This window comes from Mizuhopecten yessoensis, unplaced genomic scaffold (assembly GCF_002113885.1).
Source record: "Mizuhopecten yessoensis strain PY_sf001 unplaced genomic scaffold, ASM211388v2 scaffold6647, whole genome shotgun sequence".
NCBI lineage: Eukaryota > Metazoa > Mollusca > Bivalvia > Pectinida > Pectinidae > Mizuhopecten > Mizuhopecten yessoensis.
Window position 1 is genome coordinate 796,312 of NW_018406654.1, and position 24,408 is coordinate 820,719.

Below are 24,408 nucleotides of genomic sequence, written 5' to 3' on the forward strand. Positions count from 1 at the left end.
TTTTTCAGAATAAAATTTATGTATCCATGTATCAATACAACGTGTATCAAATTTGTATTGGTATGTAGCTGGGTCTATTGTATTATGCACGGCTATTTATTAACATAGCACATACATAAAATGAATAAATTTAAAACTAGTTCTTATTTAAATTAAAATATTTATTCATACATTTTCCTGAGCACGACTGTTTAATTCAGGTTGAAAATACCACAACTACGTTAGAGTTACTCCCCTTTAATCGGACCTGTGTCACCTCGTGGTCGTGATACTATCACAACACGATGGCAGAGTATCCGCTGGACGATAAGATTGACTCGGCTCCTGATGGGAACATGAATGAGAACACGAAGACAATTCACAGACAGAAACTCGTCTACAGTGTGTGTCTATGCGCATCGTATCTTACCTGCGTAAGTTGTTTATATATATCACTATAGAAGTTCACCATACTAATATAGTTCCTATTGGAGTCGGAACGCTGTATAAACTCTCCGGATCTGAACGATAGGCCTACCTAAAGGAGAAATGGTATTCATATATATGGTTTAAGACCGGGTATCCATTGTTAAATATACAAAATCGGTGAATTATTTGTCATTTTCAAGTCACAGGGGCCAGGCACAAGATTTATCAGCTATGTAAGTTTAAAACTCACAACATACAGTTGCCGTAAGTCTTTCATGCTCCGTTGAATTCCTATTGGATTCTACGTAAATTGATATTTATTGAGATAAGTTTCCTCGCTTCATTTTGCACAATTTTGATGAAATTCTGCATACATCTAGAATACCAATCCATCAATTATGTCGGAAATATTCATATTAAATCCGTTTATTGAGTTTTAACCGTGATAAATAAATTGTTAAAAACGATTTTACGACACAATTGATATTGTGTCTATGGCATTGTCGTCAACGCAACCACATGTGTCACGTTTTTTTTTTAATGAAAATGGGTCGAAAAACGGTGTCAGGAAATATTACAAAAATAAACCCTATTAACATAGAACCTTATGGGAACAAAACGTAACGTGCACACCATTGTATATAGTCCTGCATATTCATGATATTATGATACTTATTATCATAAAATGAATAAAACGATATATATGTCTTTGATACAGATCTATCGTCCCGCTTATTGACACCATACCTATACACGTAATCCCTCCATTCTGTGCTTTGAAGTTGACCGGTATATTTTTAACACTTCATATGACTTTATAGATTGGCGACGTGTGGCAGCTGTCAGTTCTCATAAAGTGGTCTGATAAATTGGAAATAAATAGATAGTGTCCATTTCTATTGAAACGCTGACAACTAATGAAATTCATTAATAACGTGAATAAATATTCCATGGAAGGAAATTCGAATTTTCATTTGGGGGTGGGGGTGGGGGTGGGGGGGCAAGGAGTGGGCTGTTGGTCGGGACGGAAGGGATGGGGATGTTTTGGCTGTAAACTGGGGGTCAGGATGGGGGAGGGGATCAAGGAGGGAGACTGAAAGCTGGCAGGAAGGGGCTGTATGCTGGGAGAAGGGGTTAGGGAGGGGGATATGGGCACCTTAGTTTAAGTCCAAATATAGCTGTACGATATTATCAGGTCCCTGTGGGACACACAGCAAACTTGACGGCACGCGACTAGCTATTTGACAGTATTTTAGTTAGTCAATATGCTGATGACTCAACACTAATATTGGATGTTGACAAGCAATCATTAGAGAGGGGTCTGTACTTGATCGACATCTTTGGAGGATGTTCCGGTTTAAGAACAAACTTTGAAAAAACCCAAGCTGGTGGGATTGGGGCAAAAAGGGACTGCGGTGAGGAAATTGAAACGAGACATATAGAATAGCATGGAACCACCATGGCAAATTTAAACTTTGAGGAATTTCCTAGTATTTATCAAAAGATGACTGTTTTGAAGACAACTTTATAGAAAAGTTTCAATCAGTTGAAGCACTTCTCACTAACTGGCCATTTAGGATTCTTGCAATTATAGGTAAGGTAACTGTGATTAAAACTTTCGCCTTTCCGATCATAGTTCAAGTATTAACAGTCCTTGCTTGTCTAGTCAGTCTCTATTTTATAATTTTATCTAGGACAGCAAAGTTGACAAACTGAAAAGGAATCTTTTAAAGGGCGATTAGAAGGATGTAGGTCTAAAATGTCTAGATATTTTTTCTTACAGTAAAGCTTTAAAACTTATATGGATAAAACAATGTCTGGATGTCAACAATCGTTTAGATTGGAAAATATCTATTAATAGATGATATAAAAAAAAACTTGGAGGGGATAAGATTTGGACCTTAACAAAAACTGCACTATTTGAAGTATCAAAACACAGAAATTTAGGTATTTTAGGAAGGAAATTGTACAGATATGGGGGGGGGGGGGGGGGGGGTTTTTCCCGGGGCCCCCCCCCCCCCCCCCCCCCCGCAGCCTCTGAGCATATTCTCTCTCAGCCCTTATGGTTCAACTCTAAGATAAAGATAAACAAAAAAACCAGTATTTTTCAAACATTTAAGTCATGAGGGTATTTTCTACATTAAGGACTTAGTAGATGCTCATGGTAATCTCTTGACATATAATCAGTTTGCATAAAAATATCAAACCTCTTTGAACTTTATGAATAAAAATAGCCTTATTAGCGCTATACCTAGAGGCTGGAAGAGAGTTTATTCACTTGTATGGGAAAAATATTGAAACAATTATGCATGAAAATCTGAAACAGCTCAGAAATAGCGAAAAAAACTTCTCGGTTTTTCTACAGAAAAAAATGTGTCTACATTAATAGCAAATCCAGCGAAGTCCCAGGCAAGGTGGCATGTTCTATTATACATTTATCTCAATAATAATAAATAGGAGCAGGTATATACTTTACCATTGATTGAGACAAAAGTTTCAAAATTACAAAGTCTGCAATATAGAATCATTCACAGATTTTATTTTCACCAACTCTATGTTGTTAAAATGAAAGCTGCTAGAGAGCGGTGAATGCAGTTTCTGTAGTGGAGCATCAGAAACAATATACCACCTTATCTGGGACTGTATACATAGCCAGTCATTGTGGCTTGTCTGATCAACTCAGTCTTAAATCAGTATGATATTGTTATAGAAAAAAACCTGACATTTTTCCTATTTGGGGTTACTGAAGATGTCAAACCACTTGGAATAAACCTTTTAATATTATTGATTAAGAAATATAAATCATTAAGAAGACAATACAAACTATAACCTGAGTGGGAAAATTGTAAAAAAAATATGAGAAACTATAGAAATTTAGATCTGTATTCAGCTTATATACTGACCATGAATGCAGCAAGAAAGACCAGGCAGAAATGGGAAAGTATAAAGTATATCCTTGAATATTTTTTATTTGTCTCAACTTCTGAACGCATATACATTTGAAGTACATAAACATGCATATTTTTTGTGTAACAACGATTACTTACGGACAATAATGCAAGTATATGTATGGTTGATGTATGCGAAATATGCAAAATGTATATGATAATGACTGTGTAAAATGATTGATACAGGAACAAATAAAAATAAAAATAAATAGAAAAGTATATCGAGGTTAAACTTATGTTTCTATTGTCTCTACACAGGGATGGAATCTCGCCCAGATCGGCTCCGCCCTCCTCGACCTCAAACAGATCACCTCCGTTTCACTGGAAGCCGCCTCCCTGTATCAAACATTTTTCAATGTCGGTTATTTCGCCGGCTCCCTGCTGTGTGGTATCATGTATAAGAGGATAAACAAGTTCTTATTCCAATTTATCTCCCTTCTTGTTGTCGCCATTGCACTTGTTATCATTCCATGGTGTCACGTGCACGCCGCCATGGTTACGGCCCATTTTTTCGTCGGCCTGTCAGGGGGCATCATTGATTCAGGTAAGAGTTCATGCTTACGACTAGAATAAAAGCTCATGTTGTCATTGTATATAGAATATCAAGCTCATTATGTTTGCCGTTTCTAGAATTTCTACAAAGAGGGGGACAGGGGATTAAGTAAAGCCTGTGTGACGTAATACAGTGAGATTAATTAACAGTTTGAAATTGATCATAAAGCGCGAGCGTGGCTCTGGATTCCATGTTGCCTTTCCTGCTGTTTTGATGTCTTCTAGTTTAAACTTCTTTTAATTGAATAATTCAAAAGGAATTGGACACAAGTTATTACAACTTAAAACGTCCCTTTCCCTTTAAGAATTACACAATGTCATCAATAATGCAATGATTCAATAATATTTGATAATGCAATAATATTTGATAATGCAATGATTCAATAATATTTGTACATTAAAAGTACCATTGATATACATAGATAGAAACATATATTATTTACATACCAGTACCCACTTCAGTGACTTTTACATGATATACAATTACAGTTTTAATAATTTGGTAAAGTAATTTCGAAATAATAATAGTTCTTTGCGATGCATTGTATATTTTGTCTAAGTTATCTCAGTCACTCAGTCATGGCTTGTTAAAGGAACCAGTCGGTCTTGCATTGTTGCGACAAGTTCAATACGCACACTGTCTGTGTACGTCTTTGGTCGAATTTTGCCTTCATGTGATAAATTGTCATATCACACCGTGCATCGCTGAACATGTGTATGTTATGAATAAGTGATATCATAGTTTGTCTTTATATTTCAGTGGTAAACGCCGAGATGTTGGCAGTGTGGGGAGAAAAGGGACTTTCGTACGTGCAGGCGATGCATTTCGGCTACGCTTTTGGCGGAATTATCTCCCCTGTGATAACGGCTCAGTTTTTGGCGCCAACACTTGATCATCATCGTGACGTCATATTTTCAACAACCAATTACAATGCGTCTTACATTAACATCACAAACATATTAGGCAATCATAACTTGATTGGTAACTTGACAAGCCAATCGGCGCTCTATGTTAATAATACAGTTTATTCGACCAATCAAAGCATCTTTCGCGAAATATCAACATCGCTAAATTCTACCCGGAACTCCCCGACTGTTTTCGCCCCTTTTTATATCACTTCGCAGGTCTATATAGCATATAGCATTTCTGCTTGTTTATGCACACTTATCGGATTACCTTACTTGGTAATGTACTTCACCTTTGACCTTACAAAAATAAGGTCAGGGCGTGTACCGAAAGAGGAAAACTCAACCCCGAATATTACAAGAATTCCTAAAATACTAGTCCTTATAAACTTTGGATTAATGGCTGGAATATATGTCGCCATTGAAGAATCATTTTCCGGATTCTTAAATGCGTTTTGTGTCAACCGTCTTGATTGGTCGAGCGTTGATGGGTCCTATGCAACGTCTGTTTTCTATGGTTGTTTTGGATTCGGTCGTCTGGTAGCTGTTCTATGGGTCAAGTATCTAAATCCAAAGAAATTTTTAAGTGTGTTTTGTGTATTGTTACTGTTAATGTTTGCAAGTATTTTGATTTGTGGAGTATATTACTTCGATATTGGGATGTGGCTGACGGCTGCCGCTACCGGGTTGTCCATAGCGGTGATTTACCCGACCGTGTTTACATGGACGGAGGAAGATTTCCTACCGGTGTCGGGGAAAATATCGTCCTTCTTTAATATCACTTCCGCTTTAGGCGGAACTATCAACCCAATCGTCATCGGTACTTTAATGGACGTGTACAGCCCACTATGGTATGCATATTTACTGATGGGAGAATCGGCCCTCTTGCTGATGACGTGTATGTGTGGGATGGCGTTGTCTAGGAAACTACGGCCACAAAAACGGCAAGGGAGACAATTCGAGCCCGCCGATCAGGAAAATAGATTTATTTAATATAGAACAAAATAACAATGTATTCATGCTCACCTGACATCGATTACAGAACTATATCAACGTCGTTTCATACTCGCAGAATATGAACCGACCAGGTTTTCATTGCATTCATAGTACAGTACATTTCACCTAATATCACGTCGCTTAATGTCACTTTTCGGTTATTATCAAGTTTTTTTGGTGCACCGTTTTTCCTGCTATATATTCTATGCAATTCAATTCTCTTATTATCACCTGATTTTATGTCGATTTCTCTTAATATCACTTTATTTTGGCCACTGTCACAAAAAAATCCAGGATCCCTGGACAGCTCCTATACGAAAGGAGGACAAGACACTACAACAAGACAAGGTGGTAATGATTCATGATAAATGCCCTGGGGACTTCTGTCACACCCTGGACGCGATATGTAAACAATGCCTAGGCCTAACAGGGTATTTTTTACAATTGGCTGACTGTCAAACAATAGGTTACACCTGGCTTGCTGTTAAACAATAGGTTGACTTACATTGTACATACTTGTTACCATGATATTCACCTGTGGTTGGGGGAGCTAGGACAGTCTAACATCTGTAAACTTTTCTAATGCCAAGTGTGATGTATTCTTTCAATTAATTATAACATGTGTACTATCTTCGATTACACACTTGCAGCAAATATCTAAAGAAATTAACCTATAAAAAGATGTTACTAGCGAAAGAACAGTATATATATCAAGAAAAAGGTAAATATTTACCAAGTCTCATGTTTACAATTGATTTTGATGCAGAATACCCGCCAAACACTTGTATGCCTACATCACTACTGCAGACTGCAGTAAACAATCATAATTACGATCGTACTGATCGTCATTTTGCTACTAACTATATGAAATGTAACTGCATACTGAAATGAAATACAAATAATTTATTTATTTCTATACTTATTTACTTATATCTATATTTCAACTAGAGTAAAGAACAAGGTTAGTTACAAAATATCAATCTTCTTCGTAGAGCCACATCACTTAGGCATTTGACTAAATTCACTTCCGGTTTTGAGGGCTGAAAAACGTCAGAAAATATGTATTCTGTTAATGTCATGTTTCTGTTAATATCATGTTTTTCTCTGACAAATGGGAAGTGATATTAAGAGAAATCTACTGTACTATGACGTTTTGTGCAACTGATATGGTTACGGAGTGATTGCTATTTTTGTCAATGTACATATAAGTCTTTGCAGGTCGTCTCAAATAATACAATGTACAGCTTTAAGTAAAATTCTCAGATGACTAATATTTCACGATTGATCTGTCTATATACTGTGAAAGTGAAATTTTTCGCGGTGTTGAATTGTTCTCGTTTATCGCGTTGAGCGGATTATCGCGAAAATATACAATGTACATGTACAGATTTACACAGATTAAACTATTTCAATCAGAAAATCAAGAACGTGATTTTTTAACCGTTAATGTAAAGGCTTTTTATTAGAAACACAAGTATTGAAGATTTTCAGAATCGAAGTTCATGTCTCTTTGTCAAATGATGTTTAAAATGTTTACAACATTTCATCTTTTTAATTGTGGAGGTTTTTTGGTGTACACACATATTGTAAAAAATGTATTAAATGGAAATCCAATAAATATCTCTCTAAAATGACTTCTTGTCCACTTTACAACTGCGACTGATCCAAAATAAATTGATTCCGTTGTAAAGGGAGGCATCCAGCCTTTCCAGATGGATTGTGAACACACCTGTACATGTAGCGAGTTGTTTTTCTGCTCATTGGCTACATTTTGTATAGTATTTCCCTAGCCCCTGTTATTATATTTTGTGTCGTTTTAAATCTCATACGAGGGCCGTTCAATAAATTCTGTCACCACACGGCTCCCGTCCGCCAATAAAATAGATAAGCGCCTTTGCAGGCTGCAAAAACATTGAAAGAACAATACACGTGCAACATTTCATCATCTTTCGAAAAAGCTTCATATCACAAAATCAATATTGTACAGGTGTTTTCGAAATTAAAAGAAAGTAGCAGAGATTAACCATCCACATTATTCACCAGATTGAGGTCCCTGTGGCTTCTAACTGTTTCCTTTATCCACGAAAATGCTCTGAGGACCGGTATGGGGGCACGGTAGTCTACTGGTAGGACGACGGGCTTGTGACCGAAGGGTTGCGGGTTCGAGTCACGGCACGGCTCTGTGTTGTATCTGTTCCATTCTACTCAGCTGTAAATGAGAGCGTGGTTGGACAGTGCTAGAATTATTGAATGCTAACCGTGAGCGCCGAAATGGCAGCACTGGCTGTATGCTCCCCAGGTAGTTGAGAAAGATATTGGCTGGTTGCAAAGGCCCTATAACCACGGATAATAATTTGTGAACCGCTTTGAGACGAACTACGAACTAGGTTGTGATAAAGTGGTACATAAGAACCTCGATTTATGTCTTTGGGAGTGTTCTCGGTAGTGTCTTTGGGAGTGTTCTCGGTAGTGTCTTTGGGAGTATTCTCGGTAGTGTCTTTGGGAGTGTTCTCGGTAGTGTCTTTGGGAGTGTTCTCGGTAGTGTCTTTGGGAGTGTTCTCGGTAGTGTCTTTGGGAGTGTTCTCGGTAGTGTCTTTGGGAGTGTTCTCGGTAGTGTCTTTGGGAGTGTTCTCGGTAGTGTCTTTGGGAGTGTTCTCGGTAGTGTCTTTGGGAGTGTTCTCGGTAGTGTCTTTGGGAGTGTTCTCGGTAGTGTCTTTGGGAGTGTTCTCGGTAGTGTCTTTGGGAGTGTTCTCGGTAGTGTCTTTGGGAGTGTTCTCGGTAGTGTCTTTGGGAGTGTTCTCGGTAGTGTCTTTGGGAGTGTTCTCGGTAGTGTCTTTGGGAGTGTTCTCGGTAGTGTCTTTGGGAGTGTTCTCGGTAGTGTCTTTGGGAGTGTTCTCGGTAGTGTCTTTGGGAGTGTTCTCGGTAGTGTCTTTGGGAGTGTTCTCGGTAGTGTCTTTGGGAGTGTTCTCGGTAGTGTCTTTGGGAGTGTTCTCGGTAGTGTCTTTGGGAGTGTTCTCGGTAGTGTCTTTGGGAGTGTTCTCGGTAGTGTCTTTGGGAGTGTTCTCGGTAGTGTCTTTGGGAGTGTTCTCGGTAGTGTCTTTGGGAGTGTTCTCGGTAGTGTCTTTGGGAGTGTTCTCGGTAGTGTCTTTGGGAGTGTTCTCGGTAGTGTCTTTGGGAGTGTTCTCGGTAGTGTCTTTGGGAGTGTTCTCGGTAGTGTCTTTGGGAGTGTTCTCGGTAGTGTCTTTGGGAGTGTTCTCGGTAGTGTCTTTGGGAGTGTTCTCGGTAGTGTCTTTGGGAGTGTTCTCGGTAGTGTCTTTGGGAGTGTTCTCGGTAGTGTCTTTGGGAGTGTTCTCGGTAGTGTCTTTGGGAGTGTTCTCGGTAGTGTCTTTGGGAGTGTTCTCGGTAGTGTCTTTGGGAGTGTTCTCGGTAGTGTCTTTGGGAGTGTTCTCGGTAGTGTCTTTGGGAGTGTTCTCGGTAGTGTCTTTGGGAGTGTTCTCGGTAGTGTCTTTGGGAGTGTTCTCGGTAGTGTCTTTGGGAGTGTTCTCGGTAGTGTCTTTGGGAGTGTTCTCGGTAGTGTCTTTGGGAGTGTTCTCGGTAGTGTCTTTGGGAGTGTTCTCGGTAGTGTCTTTGGGAGTGTTCTCGGTAGTGTCTTTGGGAGTGTTCTCGGTAGTGTCTTTGGGAGTGTTCTCGGTAGTGTCTTTGGGAGTGTTCTCGGTAGTGTCTTTGGGAGTGTTCTCGGTAGTGTCTTTGGGAGTGTTCTCGGTAGTGTCTTTGGGAGTGTTCTCGGTAGTGTCTTTGGGAGTGTTCTCGGTAGTGTCTTTGGGAGTGTTCTCGGTAGTGTCTTTGGGAGTGTTCTCGGTAGTGTCTTTGGGAGTGTTCTCGGTAGTGTCTTTGGGAGTGTTCTCGGTAGTGTCTTTGGGAGTGTTCTCGGTAGTGTCTTTGGGAGTGTTCTCGGTAGTGTCTTTGGGAGTGTTCTCGGTAGTGTCTTTGGGAGTGTTCTCGGTAGTGTCTTTGGGAGTGTTCTCGGTAGTGTCTTTGGGAGTGTTCTCGGTAGTGTCTTTGGGAGTGTTCTCGGTAGTGTCTTTGGGAGTGTTCTCGGTAGTGTCTTTGGGAGTGTTCTCGGTAGTGTCTTTGGGAGTGTTCTCGGTAGTGTCTTTGGGAGTGTTCTCGGTAGTGTCTTTGGGAGTGTTCTCGGTAGTGTCTTTGGGAGTGTTCTCGGTAGTGTCTTTGGGAGTGTTCTCGGTAGTGTCTTTGGGAGTGTTCTCGGTAGTGTCTTTGGGAGTGTTCTCGGTAGTGTCTTTGGGAGTGTTCTCGGTAGTGTCTTTGGGAGTGTTCTCGGTAGTGTCTTTGGGAGTGTTCTCGGTAGTGTCTTTGGGAGTGTTCTCGGTAGTGTCTTTGGGAGTGTTCTCGGTAGTGTCTTTGGGAGTGTTCTCGGTAGTGTCTTTGGGAGTGTTCTCGGTAGTGTCTTTGGGAGTGTTCTCGGTAGTGTCTTTGGGAGTGTTCTCGGTAGTGTCTTTGGGAGTGTTCTCGGTAGTGTCTTTGGGAGTGTTCTCGGTAGTGTCTTTGGGAGTGTTCTCGGTAGTGTCTTTGGGAGTGTTCTCGGTAGTGTCTTTGGGAGTGTTCTCGGTAGTGTCTTTGGGAGTGTTCTCGGTAGTGTCTTTGGGAGTGTTCTCGGTAGTGTCTTTGGGAGTGTTCTCGGTAGTGTCTTTGGGAGTGTTCTCGGTAGTGTCTTTGGGAGTGTTCTCGGTAGTGTCTTTGGGAGTGTTCTCGGTAGTGTCTTTGGGAGTGTTCTCGGTAGTGTCTTTGGGAGTGTTCTCGGTAGTGTCTTTGGGAGTGTTCTCGGTAGTGTCTTTGGGAGTGTTCTCGGTAGTGTCTTTGGGAGTGTTCTCGGTAGTGTCTTTGGGAGTGTTCTCGGTAGTGTCTTTGGGAGTGTTCTCGGTAGTGTCTTTGGGAGTGTTCTCGGTAGTGTCTTTGGGAGTGTTCTCGGTAGTGTCTTTGGGAGTGTTCTCGGTAGTGTCTTTGGGAGTGTTCTCGGTAGTGTCTTTGGGAGTGTTCTCGGTAGTGTCTTTGGGAGTGTTCTCGGTAGTGTCTTTGGGAGTGTTCTCGGTAGTGTCTTTGGGAGTGTTCTCGGTAGTGTCTTTGGGAGTGTTCTCGGTAGTGTCTTTGGGAGTGTTCTCGGTAGTGTCTTTGAGAGAGTTCTCGGTAGTGTCTTTGAGAGTATTCTCGGTAGTGTCTTTGGTAGTATTCTCGGTAGTGTCTTTGGGAGTGTTCTCGGTAGTGTCTTTGGGAGTGTTCTCGGTAGTGTCTTTGGGAGTGTTCTCGGTAGTGCAATCTTCCATTGTCTCGCCAGTAAACAAAGTGAAGACTACCGTGCATCGTTAACGTCAATGATAGCACGGTTGCAAAAGTGCCTTTCTGTCTGCTAAAGATAAAACTATACATCTCCAGCACACACTCAGGCATACACACATAGGGAGATATTAGTCAGGTGACAAAGGAAGGTAAATAGCGTCTGATAAGGCAGCTCTTTGAATTTCTCACAATTGCATTGATTAATGTATATGCTAATTGTATTGATTGTGTAAATTGTATATTTTTGTACTGTGAAGCGCTTAAGATTGACCTATTCTAGCTATATCAAATGTTGTATATTATTATTATTTATATGCAACATACTTGATATTTCTGCCATTATTTACAGTGTTATTGAATGCCCCTCGTACATGTATTTCATTTTAGCGTTTTGACGATGTGTTAATTATTTAACTTTGTCACTTATTAAGCGTTTCCTACACTAGAAGATTCAATCTGTATTTATGAAATAATTGAAGGCATTATGATCTTATTTCAAACTATATTTCCACATGTAAATTTTTCTATCCCATGGCAGTCTGTTTTGTCTCGCCGCCACGAAGCAGCGGAAGCGAGACTAAGGTGTTGCTTTTTCGGCGGCGGCTGCGTCAACATTAAGTTTTTACTTGGTAGTTAGTTGTTCTGATATGTGCATTGATGGTCAAAGCGGGACACAGGCTGAGACATATCAATCCGAATGGCTTGTTTTGTATATACAGTAGCCTCCCCTTAGTTTCGTTTTGTCTACTGTATAACTGTAGCACACAATAAGACCGACAATATCATTCAGTTGATTTATCATCACTTATTAGTCAACAGTCAAATCTAAGTTCTCGAAGTTCTGATCAACCAGACGAACGGTCATGGAGAGCAGTGCGTCTGATCGGTCCTAGGTCCGAAGGAAATGTTTTGACTGATAACTGATAAACTTGACATACATGGCCAATGAAAAACAAGCAGTTAAGAACTAAATCAACATTTAATATTAGTATGCATTCGCAATTCTAACCGCGCCTATATGCATGTAACCCCCTGGTTAACGAAATTACTTTGAGGGAAGGTTGAGTTTGGATTAGACTGTCAGAAGGCACCTACGTGGAAACGGTAGAGAACGAGTATAATGACCACCAGGTGTAGGACATGGTGATGTGACATCTGATTGAAGTGGTCTCGAAAGGCCCCGTCGTCGGACGAGACCGCCACAAATGCTGACTTACGACACATTTGGAGTTCCATAATATGTTCCGAGGATGAACTAGGTTTTAGTTTTTTACTGCTTTGATCTATTTGAGTCGAGACCAACATTTGTGAAGAATGTTTGGACTTTGCTATTGTAAAGACTTTAATATAATATTTAATATATGTTGTAAAACTTGTGCCCAACTCCCTTTGTATATAAATTACAATAAACTATGTTTAAAACAAAAAAATACTTTAATGTCGAATGAGATAACATGGTATGTATTAGCTGTAATGTATTTAGACTTGCGTCTAGTTTGATTGAGATAATTGAACCAGATCATGGTATTTCTGTTACCCTAGGTCAATTAGGAGAAAATTACGTCGTTTTCTCAAAACATTATGACGTTACTCTCACAAACAAGTGACGTAACTATCAATACCTGCTCCCAAGGGAAGATAACTCTGCAATACGCAAAGACGGAATAAGTGGGAAGAGACTCTGAGTGCCGGAAAAGGTTAGAGTTGGCGCATGCGCCTCGGTATTCCATGATGTTCTGAAAAAATGAAAATACATTGAAAGTTGACGCTCTACTCCTTTTTTCATTTAAGTGAATTCAAATGTATTACCAGGGTTTGACAATAGTTTAGATATGATTATCAAGGTATCTGTCACAATTTTGCAGCATATGAATCATGCAAATTATTCCAAATATGTAATACAGCGAGATTTTCATGATAACTGATGCAGCAGTATCAGGCCTCGTGGTCGCCATCTTTCGCGTTTGTGTTTGGCCAAGAGCACATTGTGTCGAGAACGGTTGAAATTGCAAATGTTATGTATGTATTGATATATACAGACTTATAATCAGTTTTGCAGTGTTCTGCTCAATTAAGTTAACTATCATTGTGGGTATGTACTGGCAGCGGTTGGGAACTTTAAAGCTCTTAGAGTTGTTTCCCTGTTACTGTATTTTGTGAACGTATGTACACCATCTGTCATACTTGATGCATTAGGTTATGTTAGATATCAGGATAAAATTAATATGTATTTAGATGTGTGATAACCATCACCAGTATTTTTTTTTGCTTTATGCTTTTAAATATATTGTATTTGAATACATATGTTTTTTGATTTTTAATTTGCTCTGAAGATAATATGAAGGTTTATTTTGTTAAACATCATGAATCAGTGATATGGTATTTGAGTTGTTTAATTACATGCGTGGCAGTAATCGGTCATCATTGTGACAGTATTTGGTCACATGGCGATAGCCCCTTTTTGTTATGATAGTAATGCTTTGTCGCGCCATGTCACATGGCGTTAACCGTTATATTTGATTTTCATATGAAAACTGGTTTCTGCTCCAAACTGTTAACTGTAATAACTAACAACAAATAAACCTACAACTGATTTGTTATTATATGGTGATATTCCGTATTTGCGTATTGCAGATTTATCTTCTCTTGAGAGCAGGTATTGTTGTTACGTCATTTGTTTGTGAGAGTAACGTCATCAATTTTTGAGAAAACGACGTAATTTTCTAAAACTAACCAATGACGTAACAATCAATACCTGCTCTCAACAGAAGATAACTCTGCAATACGCAAATACGGAATACATTTACAGGAAGCAGCTACTGTTAATAAATTTACATATGTGCAGAAATATATGATGCATAGCAAGTGTTTAAATGACAATATATGATAATCAACGCCTATGAATTGATCTTTATTTATTTTTTGATGTAGGGACATTGTACATGTTTGTTTTGTGTATAGAACGTATATTTTGTGTGCGAGTGAAACTAGGTGTGTAAATCCTATTATGAATAATGTGTGCATCAAATCATACATAGTTGTGTTAATGTAATAGCGCATCCATAGTCTTCAAGTTCGTCTTGACATGTTCCAGAATTACTGAGAATTTAAGAGCGCATCCATTGTCTTCAAATTCGTCTTGACATTTTCCAGGTGTGCAGATAATGTAAGAGCGCATACATAGGTTTCGATTTAGTCTTGACCTGTTCCAGGGCCCAGATAATGTAAGAGCGCATACATAGGCTTCAAGTTTGTCTTGACATGTTCCAGGGGCGCAGAGAATGTAATAGCGCACATACAGGCTTCGATTTAGTCTTGACATGTTCCAGGGTCGCAGATAATGAAATAGCGCATATATAGGCTTCGATTTAGTCTTGACATGTGCTAAAGTAGCAGAGAATTTAAGAGCGCATGCATAGGCTTCAATTTGGTCTTGACATGTTCCAGGGGCGCAGAGAATGTAATAGCGCACATACATGCTTCGATTTAGTCTTGACATGTTCCAGGGGCGCAGAGAATGTAAGAGCGCATTCATAGGCTTCGATTTCGTCTTGACATGTTCCAGGGTAGGCTTCAAATTCGTCTTGACATGTTGTAGGATTGTAGAGAATGTAAAAGGGCATACATAAGATTCGATTTCGTCTTTACATGTCACATGGGTGCAGGGAATATAGGAGAACGCTACTCCTCGAGTATCGAGTGTGGTAACTGTCGTAAAGAGTGATAACTTATAGAAATTACTCGCAATCTTTTACAACCATAATTGGTTGCAGTTTATGATATACGTATTTTCGCCTGTTTAACCTGCTGCATCGGGATAGTATCAAGCCGGCTGTATATGTCACCACTAATACACACGACCCGGCTAGCAGAGTGTAAGCAAACCACATCTTGGTGTATCGGTCCATCAGCGTTCCGATGACAATCGGGCTTACTGTTGCTCCAGCCGCTCCCATTGCGTTGAAATAAGATGCAATTTTGCCTGTCACTGGAAAGAAATCCTCCTCCATCCATGTGAAAATCGCCGGAAAGATAACGGCCATACAAAATCCGGTTAATGCCACCGAAATCCAGATACCGATGTCTGAATACGTTAGACCAGACCATACCATGCCGAATAGCATTGCAGAAACTAACACACAAATAAACCCTAAAACGTCCTTTGGGTTTATATACGAGACCCACAGAATGGCGAGAAGTAATCCGAGGGCGAAGCATCCGTTGAATAATGACAGAATATAGGTTCCGTCCGAAACTGACCACTCCAAATAAGTGACACAGTATACTGTCAGAAACGCAGAAATGGCGTCCTCAATACCCACGTAAATGCCTGCCATCATTCCCATGTTGATCAAGACGGCAATTCTCCAGCAAGTAGACATATGTTTAGATGACGTCATATTCGATCCAGCTCGTTCAGTGTAAAGATCATGATGAATTACCAAGGCTATCACTAAGTAGGATAATCCAATGAGCGCGCAAACGCAAGCGGAAATGACGTATGGTATAAAAATTGGAGAACTAACATAAAATGGAACGGGTGTTGAAATACGATGCTGAGTAACAATCAACGCTTGGTATTCAACATGAGATGACTCGACATGAGATTTGAGCGTCATATTTGAACCGGAAGTCATTGACAAGTTATCACTTCCGTATTTGGGAGTAGCGTCATAAGCTAAAGGCATCGTTGGTACGAGTTGTTGAGCAGTTGTAAACTGTGCTATTATCGCAGGGGAGATAATTCCGCCAACAGCATATCCAAAATGCAATGCTTGCATAAAACTGCGTGCTCCATTCCCCCAGATGGCAAGCATCTCTGCGATAACGACTGAAACACCAATACAAATGTCAGTAAGTATACAATATGTGTCTATAAAACGCCTATTGATAAATTGGATAAGTCGGCGCAGAAAGCCTAGCAAAGTAAAATTTACTGATTTGCACCTAAATATTAATTATATACCTTGCATGTCTCTTTAAACAAACTACACCAGAATATGTTGCCATCATGGAGCTATGAACGCAATAAGGTCAATGTCAATTGGCACGTTTCTCCCATGCCATAAATAACGCAAGACCGGCGTATAAAAGGCAATTTTTCAAAAATAATCAGTGCGCCATCCATAAAAAAATACTGCTGTTGTTATGGATAAAAATAATACATATTTTGAGCTGTATATATACATTTTAGTTTTGCCTTTAAGCTTTATATCTTAATCATAATGTTCCAGCAGAATACTACTTCACAGTTTATTCGGATTATTCTACGTTTTTCTGTCTATACATCAGTAGGAAAAAATCTCATAACTGACCCATTTTACTATGTCATACGGCCATGTCATAAAACATGGTATTACACACGTGTAATAAATCCTAATGGAACATATTCCTACGCCACAACGGGTACTACTTTTATCTACTATACCACAAGATACATTAACTGTTATTGAAACGAATTTGAAATGTTTAATTTGTCGTTATAATTTTCGAAAAACTGTGTATTGTTTTAAAAATTCTTTGCACTGCACATAACGACAATACTTTGATCGGAGAACTAAGTTTCTGTACCTTTAGAAAGTCAGCTGTTAACAAATATTTGTGTGTGCAGTTTGTTTTTCTAACTATGAAGGCTATTTTGTAAATAAGATATTTTATTCCTGTCCGTGCCATACTGAGATTATTAAACTCGTAAAATAAATTCAATATGACATGGACACTTATGCAAGATCCTCTATTTACCATCTGGTCCAAATCCTAAAACAACAATTACCTGTATCTAAGAATCCAAGTAAACAACCTAACACGGCGTGTGCCGTATTCATAACAATATGATTGTAACACCAAGGTATGACGGTAAGACATATGGCGATCAGGATCAAGGAGACAAACTGAGAGAGGAATTTGTTGAGACGGTCGTACACAGCCCCACAGAGAAACGAGCCGGCCAGATATCCGAACCCCCAGACTGTCATAAATAGAGAGGACTCCTCTAAACTGACGGATGTGATTCTTTGAAGTTCCAATAGAGCTGTGTCAGTCTGCGCAACGATCCATCCCTGTGTAATTAAAAAAGTGAAATAAAGAAATTAAAAGATTAAACAATAAATTGAATTCACCAACATTTCAAAAGATTGCAAAATGATTGCAAATGTAATAAGTTAAGAGAGCTGAAGGATATTTGTGCACGCAGTGCTAAAAATATACTAAACGACTGAAAACATTTCGCTTTCATGGAAAAAATGAAAAATTATATTTTGTAAAAAAAGCCCATTCAATGTACTTTAACCATGAAAAGTGAGATTTCGAGGGTCTTAACACTGATATTACATTACATTTACATTTCTACTGAACTTGAACTCAATATAGCTACTTATCATTTTAAAGGTTATTTTTTCAATGAACTTTCCAGTTGGCGTATGAATACACATCAGCAAATTGTCAACCTGATTACTCTGTTATTATGTGGAGCGCGGTAAGTAGTTCTATTATTAAATTGTTTTCATTTTGCCGGGGTTTTTTTTGTCAGAAGTTTTCAATTGAATTAAAAAAAATACATCTTAATTTTTTTTTTCGTTACCAGGTTGACGTCTCACAGTGAGTGATGACGTCACATGCATGGGTACCGTCAGTGGTGCTAGATATCTTAGAAACTATCAGAAAATATCAATATTGCATTTAATGTACATATGAGGATAGAGAATCCTTAAATATTTAGTAATGGATAAATATGATCCAAATTACACTATCTTATTTATGCTGTAACTTCGAAAAAGTGTATTTTTAATAGTTTATTATTGCAACTTTTTATGTTTTCGGTAGTACTTTTTTAATACCATGATTCTTTTAGGAATGTAATATCTTGTCATACGTGGCATATTCTCGAAATAGTGCAACAACTGAAAATTATTTGCAATATTTATCTATAATTATGATATCAATACATATGAAACCATTTTACTCTTTTCTTCCAGGAAGATGAGTAATGTCAAACCATTACACTATGGCACAGCATTTTTGTTAGAAGGAAAAAAGAAAACAAACTTGCATCGCATAATAAAATATACAAAGTCAATGCACATGGACAAAATGTATAACAGCGTAAATACGAAAGGTCAGAAAAAACATACCAGTGTCAACACAAATTAAATAAGTGTATCACAGCGTCATCACACATGGACAAAATGTACAACAGCGTCAACACACATGGACAAAATGTATCACAGCGTTATCACACATGGACAAAATGTATCACAGCGTCATCACACATGGACAAAATGTATCACAGCGTCATCACACATGGACAAAATGTATCACAGCGTCATCACACATGGACAAAATGTATCACAGCGTCATCACACATGGACAAAATGTATCACAGCGTCATCACACATGGACAAAATGTATCACAGCGTCATCACACATGGACAAAATGTATCACAGCGTCATCACACATGGACAAAATGTATCACAGCGTCATCACACATGGACAAAATGTATCACAGCGTCATCACACATGGACAAAATGTGTCACAGCGTTATCACACATGGACAAAATGTATCACAGCGTCATCACACATGGACAAAATGTATCACAGCGTCATCACACATGGACAAAATGTATCACAGCGTCATCACACATGGACAAAATGTATCACAGCGTCATCACACATGGACAAAATGTATCACAGCGTCATCACACATGGACAAAATGTATCACAGCGTCATCACACATGGACAAAATGTATCACAGCGTCATCACACATGGACAAAATGTATCACAGCGTCATCACACATGGACAAAATGTATCACAGCGTCATCACACATGGACAAAATGTATCACAGCGTCATCACACATGGACAAAATGTATCACAGCGTCATCACACATGGACAAAATGTATCACAGCGTCATCACACATGGACAAAATGTATCACAGCGTCATCACACATGGACAAAATGTATCACAGCGTCATCACACATGGACAAAATGTATCACAGCGTCATCACACATGGACAAAATGTATCACAGCGTCATCACACATGGACAAAATGTATCACAGCGTCATCACACATGGACAAAATGTATCACAGCGTCATCACACATGGACAAAATGTATCACAGCGTCATCACACATGGACAAAATGTATCACAGCGTCATCACACATGGACAAAATGTATCACAGCGTCATCACACATGGACAAAATGTATCACAGCGTCATCACACATGGACAAAATGTATCACAGCGTCATCACACATGGACAAAATGTATCACAGCGTCATCACACATGGACAAAATGTATCACAGCGTCATCACACATGGACAAAATGTATCACAGCGTCATCACACATGGACAAAATGTATCACAGCGTCATCACACATGGACAAAATGTATCACAGCGTCATCACACATGGACAAAATGTATCACAGCGTCATCACACATGGACAAAATGTATCACAGCGTCATCACACATGGACAAAATGTATCACAGCGTCATCACACATGGACAAAATGTATCACAGCGTCATCACACATGGACAAAATGTATCACAGCGTCATCACACATGGACAAAATGTATCACAGCGTCATCACACATGGACAAAATGTATCACAGCGTCATCACACATGGACAAAATGTATCACAGCGTCATCACACATGGACAAAATGTATCACAGCGTCATCACACATGGACAAAATGTATCACAGCGTCATCACACATGGACAAAATGTATCACAGCGTCATCACACATGGACAAAATGTATCACAGCGTCATCACACATGGACAAAATGTATCACAGCGTCATCACACATGGACAAAATGTATCACAGCGTCATCACACATGGACAAAATGTATCACAGCGTCATCACACATGGACAAAATGTATCACAGCGTCATCACACATGGACAAAATGTATCACAGCGTCATCACACATGGACAAAATGTATCACAGCGTCATCACACATGGACAAAATGTATCACAGCGTCATCACACATGGACAAAATGTATCACAGCGTTATCACACATGGAAAAAATGTGTCACAGCGTTATCACACATAAACAAAATGTATCACAGCGTCATCACACATGGACAAAATGTATCACAGCTTCATCACACATGGACAAAATGTATCATAGCGTCAACACACATGGACAAAATGTATCACATCGTTATCACACATGGACAAAATGTGTCACAGCGTTATCACACATGGACAAAATGTATCACAGCGTCATCACACATGGACAAAATGTGTCACAGCGTTATCACACATGGACAAAATGTGTCACAGCGTTATCACACATGGACAAAATGTGTCACAGCGTCATCACACATGGACAAAATGTGTCACAGCGTCATCACACATGGACAAAATGTATCACAGCGTTATCACACATGGACAAAATGTATCACAGCGTCATCACACATGGACAAAATGTATCACAGCGTCATCACACATGGACAAAATGTATCACAGTGTAAACACACATGGACAAAATGTATCACAGCGTCATCACACATTGACAAAATGTATCACAGTGTAAACACACATGGACAAAATGTATCACAGTGTAAACACACATAAATACAATATACCACACCATCAACACACATGGACAAAATGTATCACAGTGTAAACACACATGGACAAAATGTATCACAGTGTAAACACACATGGATACAATATACCACACCATCAACACACATGGACAAAATGTATCACAGTGTAAACACACATGGATACAATATGTGTCACAGCGTTAACACACATGGACAAAATGTATCACAGTGTAAACACACATGGATACAATATACCACACCATCAACACACATGGACAAAATGTATCACAGTGTAAACACACATGGACAAAATGTATCACAGTGTAAACACACATGGATACAATATACCACACCATCAACACACATGGACAAGATAGACCACAGCGTTAGCACTCAAGAACAGAATATACGTCAGTGTAAACACACATGAACAAATTTTGAGAAATCCTTTTTACACAACCAATACAAAATTCCATGTGACGTTTCGTTGATTTGTACGATATGTACACTGTCACCTTCATCAGACAAATGACCAGTGAAGTATAAGCACACAAAGGTGTAAAATGTGTACGAGTTGTCCACAAAAATCGATGTCGATTCGGCTACGCTGTAAGCCCATGCACAATAGTTGTTATATATGTACCGACATGACCCGATTCAGCTACGCTTTGTTTAATACTTGGTCATAGATGTGCGAGAGTCTTTGAGCCCCCTCGTCTCGATTTAGACCTGGCCCACTGCGGCGTATCTAGATTGCTTCCTTTATCTGCCGCTTTAACATATTGCTCTGTCTGTCCAAAACTTTGGAGTTATCCCAGTCAATCACATGATTTTTCTGTGTGGCATGGTCTGTGATTGCCGATTTATTTATCTGGGACTCCGACTGCTTCCTTTCTGATCTGATTAATTTCCTACCTACTTAGGTATTGTCTTCCAGTCTTTTTAATATACGATGCTTTGCAGTTTTTGCATCCGATTTTGTATTCTGCTACGTTTTGTTGGGGTGTTTGATCCTCGGGGTTCTCTAAGATATTGCGAAGCGTCTTGTGGGGCTTCATGGCTATTGCTTTGCCATAACCGCTATATATATGGTTTCGGATATACCCTTTATATACGGAATGACCACTTGACCTTTGGTTTTATTCTTATCCTTGACTGGCCTTTTTTTGTTCTTCCCCTTTCTTTGACACTGTTTTTGTATACGTTTTATAGCCCATTCTGGATATGCACATGCCCTCATTACCCTAGCGATGTGATTCTGCCCTTGTGTTTTGTCCTGTTGTTCTGTGACTATTGTATAACATCTGTTGAGCAATGTGCGTACGACGCTTAAGTTCTGGTTCAAAGGATGGTGATATTTGAAGTTTAGGTATATTGGTCCGTATGGGTCTTTTTTTTCTATAGACCAATACCTTCACGGTTCCGTCTCCTTTCTTTACCAATAGAGTGTCTAGGAAGGGCATTGTGCCATTGGTTTCTTCTTCGCATAACAATGTGATGTTGTTAGCGGCATCTATTGTGTTGATATGTAAGGTCAAATCCTTCTGTGCCCCATTCTTAATTAACTCAAGTATGTCGTCAACATATCGTTTCCATAAGTTAGGCTTGCATTCTATGGGGGCAGTGGCTATTGCTTCTTGCTCCAGATGTTCCATGAACAGATTGGCCACATTGGGAGACACTGGACTACCCAAAGCAGTGCCGAAGCATTGTTTATAGATGATATTTCGGAAACTAAAATATGTTGTTTTCAGCACAAAATCAAGCAAATCCATGATGTCCTGAATATATAGTTCGTGTTTTTGCGTCTGGATCTGTCTAATTCTAAGCGTTTCCGAATGATTATAAATGGTCAATGGGTGTATTGGTAAAGAGAGAGACAACATCATGTGAAATGAATTCTTCGTCTTCCTGAATCATGATGGTAGACATAGCTTCCGCTAGATGTTTCGAATTCTTTTCACGGTGTTCCGATTTAGCCACTAGCGGTCCAAGAATGTCTGCTTATCATCTGGAACCATTGTAACCAATGAAACAATCATACACATTTTACACCTTTGTGTGCATTTCATTTCACAATTTTTTTTATTGAATATTGCATCTTATACAAATTTCAAAAGGAATTGGGCAACAGGCGTAATGCCTATACAAGCCCTCTCCTATGGAATGGACAATGTATATTATAATATATTTATTGTGAAATGATTTAAAAGTTTTTTTCTACATCTACAACAGAAGTCATCGACCAGAGCTCCCACGCAGTGACTCGTTGATTTAAGCTATTTCAGTCATGTATTCGTTATGGGAGTTCTCTCCCCTACACCACAGTGGATTATGATACAGATCAGTAAAGCATCTCTGTTACCTTGATTGCTATTAAAAAATGGCATGGTTCAGGCAGACGATCATAGGCTTAGCAGGATTTTAACTTGAAGGATTTCATTCACATATAATTGGAGTTACAACTAGAGAATAAATCTACTTGAGAGTGCAGATGGATGCCATGATGAAGAACATAGGATGTAAGATATAAGAGGAGATTTATAGTTAGCAAGTTGATTCTGGGTCACCACGTGGAGCCCGAGGCCATTTTCATTCTATACCCAATGTAGTGATTTTGTTCCCTAGTCAGTCTCTGCCCCCTCCGTGAATCTACAGATGGCCAGCATGGAACATGGTAGACATAGGTAACGGCCTCGTCCCCATATATCACATGGACCACCAGACTGGTTTAGTGAGCTCCTCGGATTGGTCCTGACACAGAGGGCAGCAACCGACTACACAACAGAATATACAATATGTACAGAATAAATCTTAACTTATTGTTGGGCTACTTGAAACAAATATAACTACTCACACGTATACTCCTACTCAATCTGGCACTCACTTATATACACACACTCCCTCCATCACTCAAAAGAATTGCCCATATATTATATATCCATTTGATTCTGTATTATTATATTGTTGAGCGTGGTCAAAGATTTTGAATTGTAGAGGGAATGGCTTGACAACAAAGTACTTTGTGTGCATACGCTTCACTGGTCATTTGTCTGATAAATGTTATAGTGAAGTCATCGAAACATCACATAGAAAATCTAATTGGTTGTGTTAAAAGAATTGTTCAAAATCCATACTTACCAACCTGTACCACACGGACAAAATGTACCACACCATCAACACACACGGACAAAATTGTACCACACCATCAACACACACGGACAAAATGTACCACACCATCAACACACGGACGAAACGTGCCACAGCGTTAACCCACAAGAGCAAAATTTACCTCAGTGTAAACACGCATGGACAAAATGTAACACCATCAACATGTCACAGCGTTAACACCCAAGAGCAAAATATATCTCAGTGTAAACACACATTGACAAAATGTACCACCCCATCAACACACCCGGACAAAATGTACCACACCCTCAACACACGGACGAAATGTGCCGCAGCGTTAACACACAAGGGCAAAATATACCTCAGAGTAAACGCACATGGACAAAATGTACTACACCATCAACACACTCGGACAAAATGTAGCACCCCATCAACACACACGGACAAAATGTAACACACCATCAACACACGCAGACAAAATGTAGCACACCATCAACACACGGACAAAATGTAACACCATCAACACACGCGGACAAAATGTAACA

General features: G+C 39.2%; 2 protein-coding genes across 2 annotated transcripts; one reads left to right on the forward strand and one right to left on the reverse strand.

The window, feature by feature from the left end:
- Positions 1–251: 251 nt before the first annotated feature.
- Positions 252–5,941, forward strand: LOC110452389 (sodium-dependent glucose transporter 1A-like). The gene is made up of 3 exons (XM_021500889.1): positions 252–413; positions 3,615–3,900; positions 4,669–5,941. The coding sequence occupies exons 1-3, from the start codon at positions 285–287 to the stop codon at positions 5,805–5,807; spliced, it is 1,554 nt and encodes a 517-aa protein (XP_021356564.1). The 5' UTR covers positions 252–284; the 3' UTR covers positions 5,808–5,941.
- An 8,958-nt stretch (positions 5,942–14,899) lies between these two features.
- On the reverse strand, positions 14,900–22,509 carry LOC110452372 (sodium-dependent glucose transporter 1B-like). The gene is made up of 3 exons (XM_021500850.1): positions 22,147–22,509; positions 16,936–17,221; positions 14,900–15,993 (listed from the first exon to the last, which is right to left on the reverse strand). Exons 1-3 carry the CDS (start codon positions 22,507–22,509, stop codon positions 14,900–14,902), a joined length of 1,743 nt encoding a protein of 580 aa, XP_021356525.1.
- Between the last annotated feature and the right edge of the window lie 1,899 nt (positions 22,510–24,408).